Genomic DNA, 25,906 nt, shown 5'->3' on the forward strand with positions numbered 1-25,906 from the left:
CGAGTTGAGGCAAAATCATTTTTGTTTCAGAATTATTATTGTTTCAGAGAGAGAGAGAGAGAAGAATATCTGCTCCTGAAGAGGAGTTCTGGCTTAATTAACCTTTCTTTCCAATATTTTTCATTAATAATTGAACGTTTAAATGTCAAAGATGATTTGAGTATATAGAGAAGACACTAAAATGAAAAATAAAGAAAGCAGGTTTAAAACAGAACATCTTTTATTTGAATACTGAATACATTCTTTTATTATAGAATGTGCTAAGAATGAAATTTTTTAAAGAAAAAAATAACACTTGCAGCAATACAATTACATGGAAAAAGTATAATGTCTAATATGATACAAATGACATAAATAGATCAGCATTCTGTAAAGTCCCCTTAGGACATTCCATTATCTAATATACTGTAGTTTAATTTAAACTTACTTCAGACGGGTACTTGGAGTTGTTGAAAAATACCACATATATAACACTAAACACAGCAATGAAAGAGTATCACAATTCATTAAACATCTTTAATGAAAACAGTACCTGACAACAGAAAACAAAGCTTTGTTAAAAAAAAAAAGACAAAACCCCCCACACCACCTCAGACTAGTGTTCATCTTAGAGGTGACAGTGTTTCTTTTGTTTCTAACATTAAATAAGACACTTAACGGCTTATTCAGGAATCATCTTTTGCGTTCCAAGAGTGTGCTCTGCCTGTTAGTGTAGAACGCCATCCACTAGGTTTTCAGTTCCTCTGATTCTCAGACCAGCAGTAAGACAAGTCTCAGAATCATCAGCAGGCTGGATGAAAAGAAAAGAAAAGAAAGGCAAAGGGAGGTGGCTCTTACAGGGCACGAGGAAGAGCGGGCTGCGCTCCCCTGACCCGTGATGGGACTGAGCTCAGGCTCCCAGGCTTCTCCCCGACTTCAGCTCCTGGGGGCAGCGCTGATCTCATTCTCCCTGCATCCCTGACCCGTGATGGGACTGAGCTCAGGCTCCCAGGCTTCTCCCTGACTTCAGCTCCTGGGGGCAGGGGAGATCTCATTCTCCCTGCATCCCTGACCCGTGATGGGACTGAGCTCAGGCTCCCAGGCTTCTCCCCGACTTCAGCTCCTGGGGGCAGGGGAGATCTCATTCTCCCTGCATCCCTGACCCGTGATAGGACTGAGCTCAGGCTCCCAGGCTTCTCCCCGACTTCAGCTCCTGGGGGCAGTGCTGATCTCATTCTCCCTGCATCCCTGACCCGTGATGGGACTGAGCTCAGGCTCCCAGGCTTCTCCCCGACTTCAGCTCCTGGGGGCAGCGCTGATCTCATTCTCCCTGCATCCCTGACCCGTGATGGGACTGAGCTCAGGCTCCCAGGCTTCTCCCCGACTTCAGCTCCTGGGGGCAGCGCTGATCTCATTCTCCCTGCATCCCTGACCCGTGATGGGACTGAGCTCAGGCTCCCAGGCTTCTCCCCGACTTCAGCTCCTGGGGGCAGTGCTGATCTCATTCTCCCTGCATCCCTGACCCATGATGGGACTGAGCTCAGGCTCCCAGGCTTCTCCCCGACTTCAGCTCCTGGGGGCAGGGGAGATCGCATTCTCCCTGCATCCCTGACCTGTGATGGGACTGAGCTCAGGCTCCCAGGCTTCTCCTCGACTCCAGCTCCTTGGGGGCAGCGCTGATCACATTCTCCCTGCATCCAAACTTCCCAGCACGACTGAATGAGCCACTTAAAAATGTTCATTCAATTTACGAGAAAAATTAGAACTCGTTGTTCCTAAGATCTGGGATGAAGCTTTACGAGAGAAAGGTTTCAAAAGAAAGAAAACTTTCACAAAGCTTGCAAAGCAAAGCAAGCAGAAAAAATAATCGAGGAACAATTCTGAGGGGTTATTACCATCTCAGCTACTTTTCATTAATTCTTGTCCTTTTATATATATATATTATATATATAATATACATATTTACATATGTTTTCCTTATACCATCAGAACTGAAACTACTGACTGTCATTTTCCTAAATGACTGATCACTCCAAAATGCTCACTGGTGCTTTTCAGAAGATTGCAACTTCAAAGGGAGGTAGCAGCAGGCACTTGGGATCTTTGAAGTCTTGTCTCCTTGACCCATACCAGGCTTCCCCAAACTATGGCCCGCTGTCTGCATGCGTCCACCCTGAGGCCATTTATCTGGCCCCCGCCCCACTTCTGGAAGGGGCACCTCTTTCATTAGTGGTCAGTGAGAGGAGCACTGTATGTGGCAGCCCTCCAACGGTCTGAAGGACAGTGAACTGGCCCCCTGTGTAAAAAGTTTGGGGACCCCTGCAACCCTACTTCTGGTAAATATGGAGAACTTTTTTTTATTTTTTTCTTTTTCTTTTAATTCATTTTAGAGAAGAGAAAGAAAGAGAGAGAAGGTGGGAGGAGCAGGAAGCATCAACTCCCATATGTGCCTTGACCACGCAAGCCCAGGATTTCAAACCGGCAACCTCAGCATTCCAGGTCAAGGTTTTATCCACTGCGCCACCACAGGTCAGGCAAATCCTACTTCTGATTCTTGCCACCACCCAAGTGTCATTTTTAGACAGGCCTAAAACTGGAAAGCAGTCTTTATAATCATACCTTTCTTTCCCAAACTGTAAATATAAACATAGCTGCACTAGAAAATTCTACGGAGCAGAGGGGAAAATTACTCATTATGCTACCACCAGAGACAAACTAACAGTTTGAGGTATTTCCCCTCCCACCTTGGTTTTTTTTTAAATATATAAACTTTTTAAAATTAAGATCACATTATATTTGGTTGTTTTTCTCTCCTTTTAAAAATCTCTTCTTGGGTTATTAAGATTTTCCAATGCCACTAATAGTTTTTGAAAACATGACATGTTGCTCAAAATTCTATTAAATGGACCCAGCATTTACTGAAACAGAAACATTTCCTTACTGGTGAAGTTTTAGGTTGTTTCTAAGTTTTCAGTTTATCATTTTGCATTAGAAATCAAGTTGCAATAAAAATCAGTCATTATATACATCTCATTATTTCTTCAGAATAAATTCCAAAAAGCAAAAAGGAATAATAAATAATAATAAATAAATAAATAATAATAAATAAATACATTTGTGGTTTTCCATATAGAAAGGCAGCTTTCAGGAAGAATTAAAAATGTAACCTATGCATTTTTACTTGGTCACCTGCTTAATCTCATGGACAGAATTACTGGCATCAAATTAAGAAAAAGTTGAAGCTCCCTATTTTAAAAAATATTGTTTTCTCCCTTAGAAACTCAAAATCACCAGTAGACTATCACTCTGTCCAACTCTCTAAGAATGAGTATCAAATTTAATATATTTTTTTGCCACTGATGGGTAAATCTTGAGGAAAAATGAGGCTTATTTTAGTTCTTTATTCTGATAGAATACTACAGCAACACTAAGTGTATTCAATAAAAATGATATAGTCATATACACTTCAACATCAGTGACTGATGGAATGCATGACATCTTAAGGTTTCACAGTCATACTTAGTATAATAAAAATTATTTTGATATTTCAAATTAAAACCGACTATTGCCCAAAATTCAGTAATTCAAAATGATGGCAGAGGAGACTATAAATGCAAATAGTTTTCCTTACCTTAAGCCTGCAACCAGCCCGGCCGGTATGACTTTCTTGGATCTCTTAAACCTCACACCCATTATGGTGGCCAGAAAGAAAGCCGTAACTGAAAGACCAACGCACGAACCGGAGGTCAAACACATTATCAGTGCTTGTGAGGAAAATGGGGGACGCTACTTCAGCTTTCTAATCCAACAACTACTGTGCACAGGGACTGAGTTGCTATCTTTTCCCCCCAAAAGATGAAGCGTTCTATTAAAACACTTAAACTCACTCATCAAAAAGGTGTGAGTAAACAAGCATGTTAAAACGCAGTCTTGAAGCAACTACTATGAGTTGACGCTTCCTGCTCCTCCCCCCTTTCTATCTCTTTTCTCTCTAAAATCAATAAATAACATTTAAAAAAAAATCCATTCTTGAAATATCTCTAAAAGGACGTCTTTTTCTAAGTTAAATTTCTATTTACAGACTATTCCTGGAAGACCAAGACTGTTTCCTCAAAAACACAGGCCAGTATGCCTGGACCAACAGGAGACACTCAATGAATGTTTAGGTAGCTGAATGTCAGGAAAATAATTAGTATCTTTTTTTAAAGTAAGACCTGATTAATAAAAATAATACTGTTTTCGCATTCGGGAAAAGGTGGACTGTTTCTCCTTTGTAGCATTCCACTTTGGGAAATCGGACACCAGGAGACTAAACAACAGACTAGGTGATAATATTAAAGTTAGAAGCATCACATCAGCTATTTCCCAGGTTCGAGTCCCCCGCTGGGGAAAATGCCTGACTTACACAGAGACACTTTTACATCTCGCTTGTCATTGGAGACCCGGTAAGCTCCGTAGCCAGCCAAAATTCCAACGAAAAGACCACCAATCAAAGATGGAACACCACCTGAAAAACAAGTACGGGCTCAGAAAGAGAATTATAAAATGAAAGGAATTACTTCAATTGTGGTGCCTGCACCTCCAGGTGTGCTTCTCCTCGGGCACTGGGACTGGACAAAGCCGAGCTGCACAGAGGACTGTTCATGGAGGTTTGTAAGAAATGACTGTTTCACGCTCAGTCCTAAGTGCGAGGCACAGGAACCCCGAATGCATACAGCAATGCAAGGTTGGGAATCATTTGAGGGAATAAGAAAGTCTGCCTTGTAGTCGTGGTTTTGACATGGATTGCATGACCTTCAGCAATCAGTTGTCCTCCCTTTTTTTCTTCCTTTTCTCTTTGCCTCCATCTTTTTACTGCGAGGTTGTGACGATAAAAGTAAGATACATTAGTATTTTTAGCTTACAGTGGTAGAGAAATGCTATGCAAACCAAGTGATGGTTCTCTCCTGGATAATTAAGACACCTTCCAGCCTCCAGATGTCAGGACTCAAGGATGAGAGGTGACTATACTGAGAAATGGGAAGAAACCAGGGTACCGATGCAGCCAGCCCGCCCCCAACCCACCCACCTACTGCACCAGGGCACCGTGACCAACACCAACCACTTTCTGTGCACTGGGCCACATGCCAGCGACACTAAACAAGACACACACTGTCCCTGCTTCATGGAATTCACTCTCCTCAGAATCTGTTAGACTGGAATCCCTAAGGGTAGGGTCAAAGTAGCTCAAATTTTAAAAATATCCATAGAAATTCAGATTGCAACCAGGGTGAAGACTATTGCAGCAACACACACACCCACCATTCACACACACACTCACTCACTCACTCGCAGTAACAGCGTCCTGAATGAGAAGCCAAATGCCCTAGGTTCTACTTCAAATTCTTTGACTTACTGTCTGAAGGGCTTTGGCTAAGTCACTTGACCTCTGAGTTTTATCAGTTGCAAAACAGGGTTAATATCCTCCATGTCAAATACATAAAGGCTTAAGATGTTGTTACAGTTAGAAATCTTAAATTTTTCATTGCTCCCCTAACCCTCCCCAAATCTATTCTCTAAACACAGTAATATGATCTTTTGAACACATACATCTAATTAAAAAACCCTCCGTGCTTCCCACTGACCTTAGGAGAACCCCAAGTTTGCTCTATTCTCAGAGCCCTGGCCTGCTTTCAAGTCCCCTGACTATACTCTGCCCAACTCTTTATTGCTCGTGGCCTCCAGACGCGCTGCTATTCCCTGTCCGGACCCCTCTTCCCTGCATTGTTCACCTGGTCAACTGCAGCTTGCCTTCGGATGTTGTCTTAAGTGTCAGTTCCTCAGAGATGCCTCCTTGGACCCGTCACTCTGACTGAGGCCCCCGTTCTAGTCTCCCACTGTCCATCGTCAGATATGTAACGCCGCTCTCTCCACTCACTGTGCGCGCATGTCTTTTTTGCTCACTGCTGTTTTCCTAGGGCCCAAAACAGTGCCAGGCACACAGGCAGCACTAGATAGGCACTGATGGGTCAAGCAGAAGGCAGGTAAGAGTATGGTTAAGGAGAATATTTTATTTAATCCTAACAGATTAATTTACAAATGAGGAACTGAGGCCCAGAAGTTAAAACAATTCCTAAGTGGTAGAGGCAAGAGCAGGTTTTGAGAATACATGATTCTGTGGCCGGTGCTCTTAACCCACGTTATGCCACAAGAGTGGGCTTCTCTGTGAACACATAATGCCCTCAGGGGCTTCCAGGCCCTTGCAGAAGGTCAAGGAACCATACTCTGCAGCTGAGCAACAGATCCCTGAAATCACAGACCCTAACAGCTAATGCAATTTAATAAGTTTCTGAAGAGATTTGGGTTAGAAGGGTAAAGTAATCCCCTCCCTTCTCCCCTCGTACACACCATCATACACACACACACCACACACACACACACACTCCTCCCTTAAAGCCAGGCACTAATGTCCAGATGTTCTTTCCTGTTTGTAGTAGAGGTTATTTAGACATATCTTTGTGAAATAAAAAACAGTCAATAACAATCCTATCAGGATTTTACACTGAGTCCTCTTTAAAGTAGATTTTGAATCATCAACTTTTATGTAGTTGTTTACAGGTCTTAATCTGGTGCCATCATTTTCTTCCCCATCATATACAAATCCACAGTGCTTCCCATATTGAGAAATAAAAGTCTAAGGTGTATAACAAGCTGTCAGGAATCAGAGCAGAGACTTACTCTACCCTGCCAGCCCCTCAGGCCCTGGGGAGAACTGTGCTTCCAGCCTCGGGCTTCTTAGCAATTTCTAAGGAAGGAAGTTATTTTGATATTGCGTAGACCTAGCCTTTTCACTCAAATATAAATCCACCAATGCCACAGATATAACACTCTTTAAAATATACTTCATTTTTGCCTGACCAGTAGTGGTGCAGTAGATAAAACACTGAGGTCCTTGGTTCAAAACCCCAAGGTTGCCAGCTTCAGCATGGGATCATTGACATGACCCCAAGGTTGCTGGCTAAAGGCCAAAGGCTGCTGGCTAAAGCCCAAGGTCACTGGCTTGAGCCCAAGGTCGCTAACTTATGCAAGGGGTCACCCGCTCAACTTGAGCTCCCCGGTCAAGGCACATATGAGAAGCAATCAATGAACAACTAAAGTGCTACAACTACGAGTTGATACTTCTCATCTCTTTCCTCTCTCCCTTCCTGTCTCTCTCTCTCATTAAAATATACATACTTCATTTTTTAAAATTTCATAAAAATTTAACAGAAATATGAAATACCATGACTATTAATGCTTCTACCTTAAAACAAAGTAAAATATAAAAATAGAACTTATATTTTTCTCCATAAAAACCCTTTAATTTATCAAATGGGTTTTTTCTTCTTTTGAACAGAGATAAAAAACTTTAGCCATGATATTTAAGTATTCAGTGAATTTTCCTTTGCAACACACAATATCAACATAATTCAGTTTTTGACCCTAGGTCTATGTGAACAAAACATTCCTTCATTTCATAATAAGTGAGTAGCCTTCCTTCATTTCATAATAAGTGAGTAGCCCTGAGGATGTTAAATCAATTAATTATGCCACTGATAATGACAGGTGAAATTAGAATTTGTAGTGGAGGGAGGCCTAGAACCCCCAGGTTAGAATGCTCTATATGCCCAGCCCCAGATAACCCACTTCCTTCCATGAAGTGGTCTCAGCCACTTCTAGGATGACTCTGGCTTTTTGCCCTACTTACAGACCCTCAGTGGGTCCTAGTACAATCACCAACCCCCACAAAGTCATTCTGATGGAGAATCTGGCTTGGGCTTACCTCTGCGCTTATAACCCCAAACACTTCCGAATGTCACAAGGGCTGCATAACCAAAACCAACAAGGTCCATTGGCAAGGCTGCAATTGTAAAACAAGAGAGAAGGGACAAATTTTACAAACTAAAAAGCATTTGGGAGAGCCAAGGTATATAAAAATGATGGGCATTACACAGAATGACAGAAATTAATTTCTCTCCTGAAAAAGGGGAAGTTAGACCTTCACCTGTCCAGCACTCAACTGCTGTGCCCACGTGCTCATCACTCTCAGGCCACTGGGAGGGCGGGGGGCACCGCAGGCTGACTCTCCTTTCCTGTCTTCAGACCTGCAGGATCCTCACCTGCTCACTTCCCTTCCACCTCCCCAAGAAAGATTTCTGCTGCGCTCAGCCGGCTCTCTGCACTGGAGACACCCCGTGTCTTTGTTGTTCACTTCATGTCTGGAATGTATCCCCTCTCTCCCACCTACAAACCCTGACCACCCTCTACATGTGGGGACCCCCCCCCCTCTGGACCACCGCCCAAACTCCTTAACCACTCTAGCCTGCACCATCCGACTGGTCTGGAGCAAACTGCTCTTCTTCCTCTGGGTTCCTTGACTTCAGAAAGTCTATCTTACAATTCTTCCATACTTGTATAGCTGTTTGTCTCTCCGTTCTCCTCACACCAGAAGAACAGGAAATGGATAATCTGGACGTTTATTGACTGAAGCACAGATTCACTTTAAACATTTGCTTTGTCACTTGGAGTTTGCTGTGAGATAACGCTTCAGTGGTGGCAGGCACATTCATGTTTAACATGTTTAATCGATGATAAACTGCTAAAGAATAGAACGAAGCCCTGGCAGAAAGTGAACTGAACGACAATGATACCCTACTGAGCAGGGCAGCAGCTGAACCGTAGCTCCAGGGGTGAGGGATTACACTGAAGTCCTGCCCACGGCTCTCCAAGATGGAGCGTAAATTATGCTGGCTACAAGCTGAAGACATGGACACTGGTCACTAGCTGGCTGCTGATTCCTGCATCACACCCCATCCTTAACATCAACTCCTCTAACAGTCCTTGTGGGGCTTTTATATCTCTCTTTTTTTCTTTTAGTGAGAGAGAGAGAGAGAAAGAGGAAGAGAGATGAGAAGCATCAACTTGTATTTATGTCACTTTAGTTGTTCATTGTTTCTCATACGTGCCTTAATTGGGGAGCTCCAGCTGAGCCAGTGACCTCTGGGCTCACACCGGTGACCCCACGCTCAAGCTGGCAGCCGTATGCTAAACCTGGCTGCGCCCACGCTCAAGCTGGGGTTTTGAAACTGGGTCCTCAGTGTCCCGGGCTGATATTCTATCCGCTGAGCCACCACCGGTCAGGCATATCTTAAATCTGTATTTCCTCCATGGGGAAAACAATTATCTTTGCATATATGAGGAATGTTATATGAAATCTTTAGTTTTCTCACTGATCGTCATTTAGGTTAACCCAGTCATGTATTTCCTGTAGCAATTGGTAACAAATTGACCCAGAAGACTGGAAAAAGCATTCTGAACTTATCTCAGAGTAAGCTAGAACACTGTGAGAAAGGGTCTTAGGGGAGGGAAACTGAGGCACAGGAGAAGATGAACATTCAGCAAGTACTAGCTGCTCTCATCAAGGTTATTCTCATTCACCCTTGCACCCATTTTTAAGCTTGATGTGTAGAAGGCCACTGAGGAAACACCTGAGGTAAGGTGAATTCATGATTCAGGCCTTCAATGAATTAAACCGTAATATGACAGCTTATATTTACACTGAATTTCATTTAGCAATTATTTATTGAGCACCTTCTTTGTGCAAGGCAGTAGGAAGCAATGAAAAGCCCTCGGACATGGCCCTGGTCTTCCAGGTCGTGCAGTGCAGTGCAGTGGAGGAGGCTGATCCACGAGTGAGCCCTCAGAGGAGAGGCACGGGCACCTAAGGAAGGACTCCTAGGGGAGCAGGGTCCCAGCTGGGACCTTGGGGAGAGTAGGAGTAAGCCAAGGGAAGAGGGCAGCAAGGAAGGGCGTTGTAGGCAGAGGGAGAAGATGTGCGAAGGCCTGGTGCGTTGAGAAAGCGTCTTTCTACAAAACGGAAGGAACTGCAAGGAGGTTTTGAAAAGAGATGGGACTAGTGAGAAAGACAGGCCCGATAAGCCAGGTGAGGGAGCCTTGTTTCTGTCCCAAGGGCAGGGAGGGATGAATGAAGGGAGCCTGGCAATCAGATTTCATTCGAGCAAGCACCTCCTGGCTGCAGTAGTAGGAGATGTGTTGAAATGAGGCAGAGAAATAAGCTGAGAGGCTGCTGCAGTAAACTAAGCAGGCGATGATGGTAGCCTGGCCCCGAGAAATGGTAGTGAGGGTGGAGAGAGGTGGACACACAGGAGGGAGGCTCCGGAGGTGGACTCCGTAAGCCTGTGTGTAGAAGTGAGGGGGAGGAGTGAGGCAAGAGATGACCACGCCCAGTTCTCTGGCTGGGACCACACGGAGAGGAGGGGGAGGGGAGCCGTGATGCTGTTCCGTGTGACAGAGATCGCTGGAACAGCAGTAGATGTGTGTGGAAGGGGAAGGAGGGAGGCGACCAGGAATGATGAGACCTATCTGAAACATACTCAGTCTGAGATGCCTGACACACATCATCAGATGCTAATTTGGGAACCCGATTTTCTTCTTAAGCCAACCACCTGGTGTGAAAAGCCGATTCTTCTCCCTCCTCCAAGCCCCCATTTCTTCCTCTGACACTCCCTTAGGGCTCCCTCTTCTACCTGGCACAGTTAGTGATGAGGGCTGATCTCTCTTTTCAGCCCATCAAGCTCCTGGAAGGTGAAGCTCAGGTTAAATTCATCTCTTTCTCACAGGACCAAGCTTACTGGCATGCATAGGCAGGTGCTGAGGAAATGCTGAATGCATGAGTGACTAGTGAATCTAGGAACAATGTCAGGCTGAAGATGTTATGAAACTGACCTAACCTCAGTATAGCTTTAATGCCAGGAACTGCCAGTCCCTTAATCTCTTTAGTGACCTGAATGCTGTTTTAAGGAGAAAAAAAACCTATTCCCAATCCTTGCCAGAAGTTTCTGTACTTACAGAGAAAATTGAGACAAAAAGCTCTTACCCCTCCTGCTCCTTTTTGTGGCAGAACCATCTGAGCAACGGATGAGAAGCCAGAGGCTGCCTTACCATGAAAGCGACGGCGGTGGGGAACCATGTGCGACGCATCACATGCTCCCATCACAGATGAGATGCTCAGCACTCAGAAAGGCCAGAAAGCCTGACCTGTGGCGCAATGGATAAAGTGTAACCGGCAATGCTGAGGTCGCAGGTTCAAAACCCTGGGCTTGCCTGGTCAAGGCACATATGGGAGTTGATGCTTCCTGCTCCTTCCCCCTTCTCTCTGCTCTCTCTCTAATAATAATAATAATAAAAGGCCAGAAAGCATGCTGGGTGCAACGCTGCAAAATAACTTACTGCACCGTATACGAAACCAGGTGAATGGGCCCTGCCTTGCCCTTGGCCTTCCAAAATCTGGGGAAACCACTATGAGGTTTTCCGTAAACTACCCTATACCGAGCTTTTTCACACGTTGAGTATCAACAGTTTCCCATCTTTGCACTGCTTGGGGCTCGAAAGACATTTTCGACTGAAGTCTGGGTGGAGCTAGGAAGGTTAAAACCTTGACATCATTTTTGCAATGAATGATCCGTGAACACCACTCCTATCCCCACCTCTCCCTAGCTCCAGGAAGGTAGGAGGGAGGACAGGTGGGAGCCAGGGCCACGAGAAGGAATAGATTTGGGGAGTACCCAGGAGGAGCAGAAAAGCGACCCCTGGAGAATAGATCCCCATTTCCTGCAAAAATCTACCAAGGTCCTCTGTATGACTGGTTGTCTGCTTATTTCTGCACCTTTACAAGAAAATTCAGGGCAGGAAGTGCTCGACCGTAAGCTGTACCACTCACCTGCAGCCCCGAGCCCTCCTCTCGGGAGCCAGCTGCGAGCAAACTCGGTACCTGAAGTCTGGAAGTCTCCGGCTCGCCAGCGCCCCACGCTCCCGACACTCCGCAGCGGAGGCGGTTCCGGGCACCGCCTTTCCCGCGGCGCGCATGCGCTGCCCCGCCCAGGCCACCCGCGGCGGGGAGGTGGCGGGTCAGGTCGGCCGCCTGGAGCACCCGCGCCGGGGCACGCAGGGCGGAGGCCAGGTTTGACCACCCACGTCGCCTGCCCGACTTTTGGCTCTGGCCCTGAGCAGGGGATCGGGATCTTCTGCCTCCTGCTGGACGGAGCAGGGAGTGAGTCTGGATGTAACAGGAATCCCAGAGGGAGAGATTTTTAACCCTGAAGTTCATTCATTATTCCAGGGACGTTTGTCTGCAGCAACCCAGGTCTTTTACATACTGTCCAGCAGACTGTTGCTGTTTTCAGTGGAGGGAGCTAAAGTCTCTGTGGGGTGCAAAGGTTAGAGCCCACGTTTGTCAGATTTCAAAGCCCAAGCACCCTTCATTAACACACTACCTATGTATGGGGTCATCTAGATTTGGCAGGGAGATCAAGGTCCTAGTTTTGTAATCCAAGCCCAGGATTAGCTGGATTTAAGTATCTGAAGGGAAAGTTATGGAGTACCAGACTTGGAAGGTACTTTTAATCTGTCCACCAAGACTCTAGTCCTTGGGTAATCCACTCCTAGAAAGAACCTTAACTTGGCTTTGGAATTATACCTCCTTCTAACAACTTCTCATCTCTCTCCAGAGCTGCCGTCCAGGCCACTTCTTTCCGTAACAGCCATTCAGCTATGAAGGCGGCTTTCATCTAGAAGTCATCAAGCGGCTCTAGTGCTGCTGTGAGACTGGGAACAATAGCGATTTTTAAAAGCTAAAATATATATTAATCTTGTGAAACTTGCTGAATCTATTTGATGTGTTAAAAGTACTTCTGAGCAGTAATGTGACTAATTTATGAGAAAACTAAATTGGTCCTAGGGAGTTAAGATTTTTAAAGATTCACCTGACCAGGCGGTGGCACAGTGGATAGAGTTTCAGACTGGGATGCAGAGGACCCAGGTTCGAAACCCCAAGGTCGCCAGGGCTGCTGGTTTGAGTGTGGGATCAAAGACATGACCCCATTGTCGTTGGCTTGAACCCAAGGTCGCTGGCTTGAGCAAGGGGTCACTGTCTCTGCTGCAGCCCTGGTCAAGGCGCATATGAGAAAGCAATCAATGAACAACTGAAGAGCCGCAATAAAGAATTGATGCTTCTCATTTCTCTCCCTTCCTGTCTATTCCTGTCTATTCCTTACTCTGTGTCTCTCTGTCTCACACACACACACACACACACACACACACACACACACACACACTCACACTCATACAAAAAGAGTAGATGGCAGGCACTGGAATGTGAATTGGAGGAAGTGGGATCCTAAGTATGGGTTCTATAGCTCCTTCCCATCCCCTTTTCTTTCCTCTCTCTGCTCTCTAAGATCCCAGATCCCTTCTACCCCTTACAAAGCTATTCGAAGGTACAAACAGCCTCATGATATACTCCTACTCAAGGTACTTTCACCTAAACACAGAAGAACAACTCTATGCATATTATGTAAATTCCATATTCTTGGACATGTGGAAACAGGAAGGTCCTTAGGCAAAGGAGCCATTGTCCTTCCAACTCATATGCCACCAGCTGCCACTTACTCCAGTTAATGTATGAGGCAGAGGTACAGCAAAGCCTACTGACCTCTAACTATTTGTAAAGCTTTCTGTTCATGACCCACAGCAGACTCTAACTTCCAATGTGCCATCCACTCCTTTGTCAGTCTGGAGAAATGCAGAAGAGAAATATATACGATTGCCAAGGAAGCCAATTTTATTGAAATAGTTATCAAATAATTGAACATTTAAATCTGTGATATAATAGATGTGCTCCTTTATTAAATTCCAGTATCTTGGAATTGGTTTAATAATTGCCAAAATTTCCAGGTAGTGGTGCACATAATAGTTTGAGGTGTCTACAACACGAATATCTGCGGTTCCTAGTGATGACAGTCACAGGCACTGATACTGCTGTGGTTTGCAGCCTATTTTCCTAATGAAAAGAAATGCTAAATTTTAATTACAGGTTAATGAAAACAGAAATCTCTTTTTCCTGTGCAAGTTCTCAGAGCTCCTGATTTCCATTCCCAGGCCCCTCTGGATCTGGAGAGTCCCCGATCGGTAGCATCTGTAGCAACGCAGTTTCCGTAAGCTGCACCTGTGTGGGGCTGGAGGCAGGGAGAGCACGACTGACTGACAGGCTGAACGCACAGGACGCTTACACCTCAGGGAGTGCCCTGGTTCCTGAGACTGGTCCTCATTTTCAAATGTTCAGAAACTCGGTTCGTGTCAGTTTTTCCAGAGCTACCCTGGCTTTGGGAGACTGATACAGAAAAACTAAAATCACAGGACAATTAATTGATTTGTAAACAAACAAAAAGCCTGCTTCAGGTCCTTGATTCTTCTCTCCCTCCAGGTCCCATGTTTACTTCTCACTTAGGCCTGTGCTCATCAGTAAAAGAAATTTTGAATAAGCATCCCAATATATGTATAGTTTATTTCTAAATCAGGCACATATGGCTCTGCTAATATGCTATAGATATTTTAAATACAAATATATAAATCAAAATAAGATACATAAGACTTTAAAAAGGGAATAGAAATATAATAGATCTAATTAGATATTTCTTTTTCTTTTCTTTTCTTTTCTTTTTTTTGTATTTTTCTGAAGCTGGAAACGGGGAGGCAGTCAGACAGACTCCCGCATGCGCCCGACCGGGATCCACCTGGCACGCCCACCAGGGGGCGATGCTCTGCCCATCTGGGGTGTCGCTCTGTTGCAACCAGAGCCAGTCTAGTGCCTGAGGCAAAGGCCATGGAGCCATCCCCAGCGCCTGGGCCATCTTTGCTCCAATGGAGCCTCGGCTGCGGGAGAGGAAGAGAGAGACAGAGAGGAAGGAGAGGGGGTGGGGTGGAGAAGCAGATGGGCGCTTCTCCTGTGTGCCTTGGCCGGGAATCGAACCCGGGACTCCTGCACGCCAGGCCGACACTCTACCACTGAGCCAACCGGCCAGGGCCTAGATATTTCTTATGTTTAACAAAAAATAACGACATCCATTGTCCCCAGTGTCCTGGAAACAAATGTATTTGCACATAAGACATCATCTATGAATGAAGTTTTTTTCACCTTCAAAGTCCTATAAAAATTTTGAATACTGCTCCTGCTGAGATATTTGCTCCAAGCTTACACTTTGCTTTCTAGGCACTGAATAACTGTTGAGATTGTTCTACTATTGTTGTATATTCTATATAGAATTATGATTAGAGTTGAGTAAGTGCTTCTATGGCCTTTGTGAGACTTGACCCCCTGAGGTAGAACAGCCCGTCACCTCAGGCCGGTTGTTCTGCCAGATGCTTTTAGGTGGATTCTAAAATGTTCCTTCTGTACAGTTGAAACACATCCTAACTCGTTTTTCAAGCTTACTCAGAGGCCTATACCAAAAATTTCTGTGTTTTTTTTCAACAGTATGTTTAATTTATTTTTGTTATTAGAGGAATAATTACCTATTTTAGAGGACCAAATTTTCAGATGGAGGGCCTGCTATTCAAAGTTTGCGTTCATAAGCACTAAAATAATGAAAAATGATAGCCTGTGTACCCACGTATCTTTTTAAGGAGCTGTTTTCCTCCATAAAATGTGTGGTTCTTAAAAAGGAAGTTGTAAAGTGCCTATACTAAGTCATCCTGTATTGAAAAGAATGTAAAGCTTGTTAACATGATGTTACAAAAATGTACTTTGATTTGTATTTCAGAAACTAAACAAAATGTTGAGAATTAAGAAAATGACATTTTTCTTTCTGTCTCGTATAATAAAATATTTTTATTCTTTCTGTCTCCTTATACAGTAATACTTTTTGACCTGCCTGCAGTCTTCAGAACATCTTTTCTTTTAAGTAGTGGTAAACCTGAGCAGTCACATGTAAACTTCACTGGGACTTGTAGCTCTGCTCTTCTCACGTCCATATTACACTAGTGTCGGTCCGGGGTGATGACATGAAGCTCAACATCTCAACAGAAATGTTTGAGCACGGAATGCTTCGAGTTTTACTTACCAGCAACAGCTACATTTTAGATTCGTGGGAATTCATTTCCATTTCTCCAAAAATGTCCACCCATTCTGAATCCACAGGGTTGTTCTGACAGACCAGCTGTTTGTCAATCGGGTCCTCTGCATCTAGAATTTCGTCACATAGGCTATCCATGTCTAAAATATCTGCCATTGTTAAACGCGCCGAAGCACACTGCCATCATAAGTTAAACATTTCCTTCTCAGGGAAAATGGTTTAAAGCACACAGGTAATTTGAACTGGTGAAATCAAACTTATATGGATTCCAAATAAGTTATAGTTCTAGTAAAGAAATTAAGAAAGTCCTGTTTTAATTAACTTGGATGCCCTTTTTTTTAAAAAAAAAATTATTGATTGATTTTTAGATAGAAGAGAGAGGGATAAAGAGTGGGGAGAAGCCGAAGGCATCAACTCGTAGTAGTTGCTTCCCATATGTGCCTTGACTGGGCAAGACGGGGTTTCGAACCAGGGAGCTCAGAATTCCAGGTCGACACTTTACCCACTGTGCCATCACAGGGCAGGCCAGGCTGCCCTTTTCTGTTGACATTTTTTTTTTTTAGGATGGAAGCAGTCTTATTTCCAAAAAATGAGTCCCTTATCTGCTCTATGAGTTTTGTCTCAACCTCTACATAATATTGAACTGCTCAGGTGCAGTCTGTTCACCCTTTTCCAGAATCTCTCTGGCCTCTTCAAAGACCATCAAACAGGCTTGGAGAAATGGCACATAAACTCCTGTTTTTCTGTAATCCTTTCCTCCATTCTCATCCTCAGTATATTTCCAAGTCAAAGAAGAACATTCGTCTTGCCCCACACTTTGAGAATATGATTGTATGGCAGGCCAACATGTTAGCATCTTTTCTATGGCTGGAAGCAGTGACACTCACCTTGTAGGCACGTGGCTACAGAGTTTCTCTCCTTCCATTTCTACAAAGTAAAAAAAACAAAACCATTATGTGCTTTTGTGCATTTTGAGGAAACTGAAAAGTGACCAAAAACTTTCATTATGAAAGTCTCAATATCACATTGAATTAAGCCAATCCTACCCCTTCTAGCACTGTTAAATACAAGCTGTGTAGGACATTGAATAGGTAAGATCTTTTCGTTATCTTTGTTAAGAAGTTTACAGATTGGATGGAATTTGTCAAAATTTACATTTGCACTGTCTGATGAATATGCAGACAGATGAGCTAAGTCTAGTTTGTATTTGGACAAAATATTAACAATCTTTTGTTTTTTGATTTCAGCAGTTTCATTAAAATCCTCACAGGTATCAAGAAGATGATTTGAAATTCCATTTTTCAACTCAAAGTACCTAAGGGCTAAAGGGAATTTTTTTTCTTGCCATGGTGCATCATTTGAAGCCGAGACACTGTAGAAAACCTGATTATTGAGGAGAAATGACAAAATCAGCTCCATCTATAAGGGGCCAACACATCTGTTATCAAATTTTTCCTTTTGCTCGCCCACAGGATATTTTAGTTGCAACCTCTGAATCAGAAAATGTAGCTTTAGTTTCATAGGTCAAGAGAACTATATGATAATGCCTGTTTGTCCATGTGGAATGTCCAAGCTAATTCAGCAGCTGCTGCTTTGTCTTTTTGGGACATGAAAACACTTTTGATTGGTTTAGAAGCACATGCCTGTCTCATCCTGACTCGTGAGATACAGACTCCACGTGTGCTTTTGCAGCCCCTCCCCCATCGCACCCCATTCCAAATTCTTTGCTGCACACTGCGCAGTATGCTCTGCTTGGGTTGTTCACCTTCCTAATGCAGTTGTAGGTGTCCTTCCATCTGTCAGGAAAAGAACATAGTCGTTTCGCTTTCTTTTTCGACGATGGGATCATGCTTGTGTTGCTATTATAATCATTCTCATTTTCACAATCTGACCACTTAGAAAACATGGTCATTATATTCATAATGTTAAAAAGTTAAACTAGTGCTACCATTATAGAAAGCACAACAGTTAATCCACAGGCGAAGTCAAAGATGATTTGTTAATATTCATAATTACAGCACACTAAGTCACATCACCCTGAGTGACGCAACAATGAACAGATAAACCATTATTGTGAACCACAAACTATGGCTGCCAACATCAACGGTCTGGGGAAAAGTGGGTAAGTGCAAGCACAGAAGGTGTGTAATCTGTGCCATATCCATTTGACACTAAAGATAGTGTTGCTGTCAGTTTCTCATTGCTGGACCACTGTATGGGTTTTGTACTTTTCTTCCAACCTTCCACACTCATTGCCAGAAACCAGGACCTTTTTTCACATTCCAGGGAAGGGTTTGCTGGGATACTCTCAATGCTCATATTGGGATGACTAGTTACTAAGTTCCCCACTAACTCCAGGGCTAGGTCTCCAGAGGCAGGAGGATGAGCACAGGGAGCTGGAGGCTCCTCACCCTGCTACCACGGATGGCCTAGACCTCCAGGATGCTTCTCACAAGTTCCGCTTCTTTAAAGGTGATGAAAACAGAGCTTTTCCTTTTGTTAGACTCTGGAGCCAATGAAAACTCAATGGCCTCGATCTGGAAACACAGGCAAAGCTGAGGGTTGGCCCTTCCCCTTGCTCAGGACCTAAAGGGAACTCACCAGAGAGAAGGCATCCAAAAGCCAGAGGGGACCAGAAAGAAGACCAGCTGAGAAAAACTCCAGCTGGACAAGGCAGGAAGGGAAAAGCGGCCACAAGGGGCTGGTGGAGAGCATAAACCACACCCGGGAGAGACACCTCACCAAACTTCTCCAAGTACTCCCTTATCTCCTCATCAGTGGCTTTGGGCTTCAGAGCCTCACAAAGATTTTCTTCACAGAATCTTTTTTCATGGCTATAGCTTTTGGGGGGTTCATGCTGTAGCACCCAACCGTGCTTCTTCTGGTTTGGTCCTACAGAAGAGTAGGTTTGCTCAGGCCCAGCGGGTTTGGGGACTTTCAGTACTAAAACCAGACGTGAGGGATTTCCTGGGAAGCAGCCCCTTCATTAATAATCATCATGAAAGGATTTCCCAGGCCAAGGGACTCACAGCACTAGAACTGGACTGTGGGGTATCCCAGGAATGGGACTTTTTTGCTAATTGCTAATACAGAGATAATTCCTTCTGAGAAGGGGGTCAGGCAGCCCCTGGTTCTAATTCTCACCGGCATTTCCTAGCAGCATGACCCAGGGCTGCTCCCTTCTGTTTGAGCCACAAGACTACCACAGGTACACCAAATATTTCATCCCCTCCAAACACACCACACTGACCCTGACTCCCAGATTTTCAATAAATCTGAAATCGGGCTGGTTTACTTATCTGCTCATAAATCAGTCCTCACACCCTGTCCTGTCAGTCCCGATCTGAGACTTGCTTCCTCTGGAGGTAAAGCAGCAGGGATTAAGACAGGGGTCCCCAAACTATAGCCCGTGGGCCGCATGTGGCCCCCTGAGGCCATTTATCCGGCCCCTACCGCACTTCCGGAAGGGGCACCTCTTTCATTGGTGGTCAGTGAGAGGAGCATTGTATGTGGTGGCGCTGCAAAGTGCAGCGTCGCTCACGTACAGTACTACTTCCGGTGATGCAGGACACGTGTCACGGCTCGGGAAGTGCGTCATATCACTTGTTACGGCTAGCAGTGACAAATATGAAACCAGACATTGACCATCTCATTAGCCAAAAGCAGGCCCATAGTTCCCATTGAAATACTGGTCAGTTTGTTGATTGAAATTTACTTGTTCTTTATTTTAAATATTGTATTTGTTCCCATTTTATTTTTTTACTTTAAAATATGTGCAGTGTGCATAGGGATTTGTTCATAGTTTTTTTTATAATCTGGCCTTCCAACAGTCTGGGGGACAGTGAACTGGCCCCCTGTGTAAAAAGTTTGGGGACCTCTGGATTAAGACCACAGGCTGCAGCGAAGCTGCTGGGCTTGGAATCCTCACTGCTCCACCCCCTACTCACTGTGCGATCTCCTCTAGTGACTGACTCTTCTCCAGCCCTAGTTTCTGTGGAATGACATACAATGCCTATCTTATCGCATCTTTGGATGGTTTTCCCAATCCTCACGTTCAACAAAGTGTGTAGTGCAGCGCCCCACACGGGCACAAAAACAGGTAATAAATGTCCACCGTCCTCTACCTGGACCAGGCCGACCCATACACTTTCTACTCCGCGCCTAAATCTTTACAAGAGCAAGTCCCTAAACTTTAGTTTTCCCCCAGGACAAGTGGCCACGTGCGGCCCAGACAAACTGATTGTGGTCATGCGGCCCAGACAAACTGATTGTGGTCATGATGTTCTTTTTTTTTTTTTTTTTTTTTTGTATTTTTCTGAAGCTGAAAACGGGGAGAGACAGTCAGACAGACTCCCGCATGCGCCCGACCGGGATCCACCCGGCACGCCCACCAGGGGCAACGCTCTGCCCACCAGGGGGCGATGCTCTGCCCCTCCGGGGGGTCACTCTGCCGCGACCAGAGCCACTCTAGCGCCTGGGGCGGAGGCCAAGGAGCCATCCCCAGCGCCCGAGCCATCTTTGCTCCAATGGAGCCTTGGCTGCGGGAGGGGAAGAGAGAGACAGAGAGGAAGGAGGGGGGGTGGAGAAGCAAATGGGCGCTTCTCCTATGTGCCCTGGCCGGGAATCGAACCCGGGTCCCCCGCACGCCAGGCCAACGCTCTACCGCTGAGCCAACCAGCCAGGGGCATGCTGTTCTTTAAGAAAGCAACTCCTCAGCCCTTCCTCAGCCCTTGACAGAGTACACAGCTTACCTTCCCCACACTGGCTGCATTTCTAAAGAGGTTAAACCCCAACCCTCTTGATCTTCCAGTGTTGGGATCCATTTTTATAGGATGATCAATGACGACCTCTCCAAATTCGGTAACATAGTCTTTTGGGTGCTTGTGGCTGCCATTCCAGAGCCGTTTTCTGAAATGGCAGGGTGAGGCACCTAGCAACAAGAAATCTTAACAAGGAAGCTGTGAGTTTAGAATGTCTTAGAAGGAATCCATGAGCTAAGGAAGAGCTGGATCTCCCAAATCTTTCACTGGAAAAATTATGAATAAAGCCACTGTCCGCAGCCAAGATCTACACCCACCCACCTAGGTCCTTACTGAAAGACTACCTTGGAAAGCTGTTAACAAACCAACACTAATCCTGACTGAAATCTCAGCTCCATGTGGGCCGTAACAAGTCTCAAGACCCTGGCACCCCCGGGAGGGGCGAAGGAAAGGCCAGGCAACCTCACCCACCAGGCCCTGGGCATTCCTCCCAACTGAGAGCTTTTGTTTGTTTGTTTTTAAACCAAAGACAAAAAACCAACCCTCGTATTAAAATGTTACGGTTTATCTCTGTCTTATCCTGAACCCAGATGTCATTCTCAAGACACTTGCCCTTCCTGGAGCGGAGACTGCGGTCGGACGCCATCCCCAGCTGCAGGGTGAATGGAGACCCCAACTTCGACCCGGCTTGCCCCAGGTCCAAGCGCACACCTTCCTCTCGACCACCCGGCCATCCCCGCTGGGTGGTTTCGGGACGACCCCGAAGTCCACCCAACAACTCCCACCCACCCCACAGCACCTACACCACGTCCTCCTGGGTCCTGCCGCAGGCCATCTGGTCAGCCTCGGGGGCCTTCTGGTGCCAGGTCAGGGACTCCTGGTCCCTGCAGACGATCCGCCTTCAGGGCGGCCTCGTGCTGGTGGTCTCCATGGGCCGGTCTCCCTCATCGGCCTCTGACATACGGGGCAGACCCGGCCGCTAGGCTCACCGTGGTGGTCGCAGTGGACGCCGCAGGGCCGGACTTACCACTAAAGCCGCCTCAACAAACACATCTGGCTTTGGCAGAAGCGGCCGGCCGCATTTATAAGGCCTAAATTGAAGGGCGGATCCCTCCTCGCCAAAGTTCGCTTTCATTGGCTGAGCCTGCCTGACACTCAATCATGCGCCGGCGTCCCATTGGCTTCAACAGCGCGCGCTCTAAATTCGGGGGAATTGGTGCTTTTAGAACGCAGAGAGGCCAGCGCCGCGAAGATGCCGGACCCGGAGGGACGACTGCCTGTCCCCATTCACGGGAAGGCCAGGATGTCGCCCGTCCATCTGCTGATGACGCAGCCTCTCGTCACCGCGCACCGCTGTCAGGGCTTCACGGAACTGAAAAAAGAGCCGAAAGTAAGACAAAACCAGTGCAGGCGGTGGTGCAGTGGATAGAGCTTCGGACTGGGATGCGGGAAGGACCCAGGTTCAAGACCCTGAAGTCGCCAGCTTGAGTGCGGGCTCATCTGGCTTGAGCAAAAGCTCACCAGCTTGGACCCAAGTTCCTTGGCTCTAGCAAGGGGTTCCTCTGTCTGCTGAAGGCCGGTGGCCAAGGCACATATGAGAAAGCAATCAATGAACAACTAAGGTGTCGCCACGAAAAACTGATGATTGATGCTTCTCATCTCTCTCCCTTCCTGTCTGCCTGTCCCTGTCTATCCCTCTCTCTGACTCTCTTTGTCTCTGTTAAAAAAAAATAATAATAACAACAACAACAACAAAACAAACCAGTGCACATCCCTCAAGTCAAACACCCTAAAGCAAATTCAAGGAAAGTGGGTATAAATGAGAAAAGTATAATTAAGCAAAAGTCAGTTTTTGCAAAGGCAAAGCAAATAACTAAAATTCAAGGAGGTGAATTTAAGAAGAGATAAAATGTGAATCGAATTTAAATTTAGGGTATTTATACCGATTTCTATTTTAGAGCTCGATAAGCAAAAATTCACTGTCAATAAAAATCAAGCTTTTCTTATTTCATTGCCTTTCCTAAAAAAGGCAGCAGGGGGCACTAGATGCTCTGGTTTCGTTAGGGTAGGCAAGGCGTTTTATCCTTGTCAAAGTGATTTTCAAGCATCAGTTTACTCTTAAGGGATGGTTTGAAAACTTAGCAGTAAATAGGAAAACAGGGAGATTGTCTATGTAGAAGAATGTTTATTTGGAAAAAGTTAATTTCTCCATTGCAACCTGTTGACTAAGGAGTAGTTTTCTGAAATATTGTATGTGGGGGGGAGGGGCAATTATAGGACATAAAGAGGAATTTTGAGGGCTCTGAAAAAGGCAGGGCAGTGAAGAGTGACAACAAGACAGCAGCAGACCCCTGTCCTAGGCCTGAATTCTGGACCTATTTGGAACTTCTGCCAAGGACATGGGACTTTCCACGCTAAAACTGGGACTAAGGGATTTCCCAGAACTGGGGACTTTCCTATAAACAATAATAACAACTAACATTTAATGAGTATTTATTATGTGCCAATTACCTTCTAGGCATCTTTAGGTATCAACTTCTTTGATCTTCACAACAACCCTCTGAGGTATATCCAATGTCATGCCCATTTTACAGAGGAAGAAACTGAGGCAACTGGCCAAAGGCCATGCAAACAGCTGAGAGGAGTTAGATTCAGGTTTAAGGAAAGAGTGTGGTGGGCTGTGACATCATTCTGCCTGGGTTCAAATCATGGCTCCATTGCATATATTAACCAATACAGAAAAGCACATAACATTATGACTGGCACATAGGAAATAATCAATAGTGTTTGCTGTTATTATTAAAAGAATAGTCCTTGCTTTGTGAGAGCTTAAAATCTATTTCAAGAGGCGCTTTGATTTATAAAGCAGTAGATGCAGGTAAGTGTGCAGAAAAGGGAACCCCTGTGAAACAGGCCTGGGTCACAGGATGCTCAGTGTGGCACCTACTTAAAATGCTACCAGAGCAACTGGCATTAGCCACTGATCATGAATGGCTTGAGCTAATCATTACATATTTTGTTTTTCATTATCATATGGGTTTCTGTGTGTGTTTAACTAAAGCTGTAGTCAATTTTGATTAGTCACTAAAGTTCTCCTAAGGCAGCGGTTCTCAACCTGTGGGTCGTGACCCCGGCGGGGGTCGAACAACCAAAACACAGGGGTATCTGCTTTTTTTTAGCTGGAAGGAGCATTTATTAATTTTTCGGAGGAAGCATTTGTTAATTTCACAAATAGATACCTGTTCATATCAAGTCCTAGAATAGGACTCAGAAATAAACGTGGTGCCGAGTCAGAGACTTACTCTGGAATGAGGAGGTTGGGAAGGGATATTATTTTAATGGAAACCTGAAGTCTGAGAGGGAGCCAGCAGGCAAGGAGTCAGGGGAACCATATTGAAGGCAGCAGGACTGGCCTGAGAAAAGGCCGTTGGTGGGAAAAGGGCTTCATGCATTATGAGAACCAAATGACGGTATTTGGTTGGGACTGTGGAACTGTGAATTAGAAGCAAAGTGAATTGGTTCCGTAACAAGCTGTGCTCACAAAGAGCTAATAAGTGTGGTGTCTTGCCTCTGCATCTTCTATTTCAATCATCTGGACTCTGCAGTCTCCAGATGTTACTGCATGGAAACTTTACGTCATGGGTGAGAGGTAATCTTTGTGCTCAGCTTGTTTTTCATTGGGTGACCTTAACTGAGTTTAATACTGTGTGTCTGTGTGCACTTACATCCAGAAGAGCCTCTGTCTTGAGTGAAATGACTCATCACTCTTCTATTTTGCTTAACAGTAGAAGAATTATGTTCTTTTCTATTGCAACATGGGTTTACATACCTTCACTAGCATACATGTCTAATTTCATCTTACCCAAATAGATTTCTTGGAAATGAAAAACAAAAACAAATATTAATGATAGCTCAATCTTTTCTATTCCATTAGTCTCCATGGAGCCACTACTGTACTTGTAGTATTTGGGGTGTAGAAATCAAACAGAAAATTGGCTTGGTGAGAAAGAGGGCTTGATGTACAGGGTCAGTCCATGTGACTTCTTCAGGTCACTTTGAGCAAACAACCCTTAATGTAATAAAATTGTATCTTTGAGGAAAAGCAGGTTATCTTGTCTGATAAGGCTGCCTTTACTCATTACATTAACGTTGTTCTGATAACTCATTTTAAACATGTTTTTAATTTAAAAGAGAAAGTCCGAAGAGAAGAGGTAGGCTGAAAAATAGGTCATGGTAATGCTTGAAAACATGCAATTGAGGAACATTGTTAAAATCCTCTCTACAGTGCAGTAAGATTCACTGTAAAGGTGAAATTGGGTCCAAGTTTAATGAGAGGAAAGATTTCTCTCTACTTTCTTCTTACAGTTCGATTTAAGAGGCTGTTATAGCAAGTTTAAGTGGTGTCTCCAACAAATTTCTAGGGAAGAAGGTAGTGAATCTGAAAGGAGCAGAAATTCAAGTCAGGTGTAGGTGAAGTGTTAATTTTTTTAAAAATTCATTTTAGAGAGGGGAGTGGGGAGAGAGAGGGAGAGAGGGAAGGCTGGAGGAGCAGGAAGCATCAACTCCCATTGTGCCTTGACCAGGCAAGCCAGGGGTTTCAAACCAGTGACCTCAGCGTTCCAAGTCGACGCTTTATCCACTGCGCCACCACAGGCCAGGCAAAGTGTTATTTTTAAAATGGAACAACACATCTGTAATACCTTGGGCTGGTTCTGGAAAACCTAGCAGTATTTGTATAACTCACCTTCTCAGGCTAAAATTTAGTGAAGATTATTGAGATGATGATGGAGAGGAAGAAATTGCATCATTTATCAAATTACTTTTAAATTTTTTGCTAAATTATTCCAATTAACAAAATGGTTAGCTTTTAGGCTTTAAATTCAGTTAGTGAAGCTTCGAGGCTAGGAGCTGCTGCCAGATCAGTAAGAAACGGCAAGGCCTCTCCCTCACAGTGACTGGGGCTGTGGCCAGAATGGAACAGGATGCTTTGTGTCGGTCCCTTTTTGCAAAGGTGTCTTTACAGACAGGACGTTAGGAAATGTTTTTTCCTTTTTCTTAAATATCTCCGTGGAGCCTTCTGAGATGCCTAATTCAGTTGTTCCCAAACTTGCTGCCCTATGGAACCATTTGAGTATCTTTAAAAACTCCTGATATGTGCCTGTCCAGTGGTGCTGCAGTGGCTAGAGCATCGACCTGGGGCGCTGAGGTCCCAGGTTTGAA

The 25,906-nt window shown here is 44.9% G+C and overlaps 1 protein-coding gene across 1 annotated transcript; it reads right to left on the reverse strand.

Moving 5' to 3' along the window:
- Positions 1–203: 203 nt before the first annotated feature.
- On the reverse strand, positions 204–11,880 carry TMEM14A (transmembrane protein 14A). Its single transcript, XM_066361382.1, has 5 exons — positions 11,738–11,880; positions 7,781–7,858; positions 4,385–4,486; positions 3,611–3,698; positions 204–790 (listed from the first exon to the last, which is right to left on the reverse strand). Exons 2-5 carry the CDS (start codon positions 7,848–7,850, stop codon positions 751–753), a joined length of 300 nt encoding a protein of 99 aa, XP_066217479.1. The 5' UTR covers positions 7,851–7,858; positions 11,738–11,880; the 3' UTR covers positions 204–750.
- Positions 11,881–25,906: the final 14,026 nt, after the last annotated feature.

Source organism: Saccopteryx leptura, chromosome 1 (genome assembly GCF_036850995.1).
Source record: "Saccopteryx leptura isolate mSacLep1 chromosome 1, mSacLep1_pri_phased_curated, whole genome shotgun sequence".
NCBI classification, from domain to species: domain Eukaryota; kingdom Metazoa; phylum Chordata; class Mammalia; order Chiroptera; family Emballonuridae; genus Saccopteryx; species Saccopteryx leptura.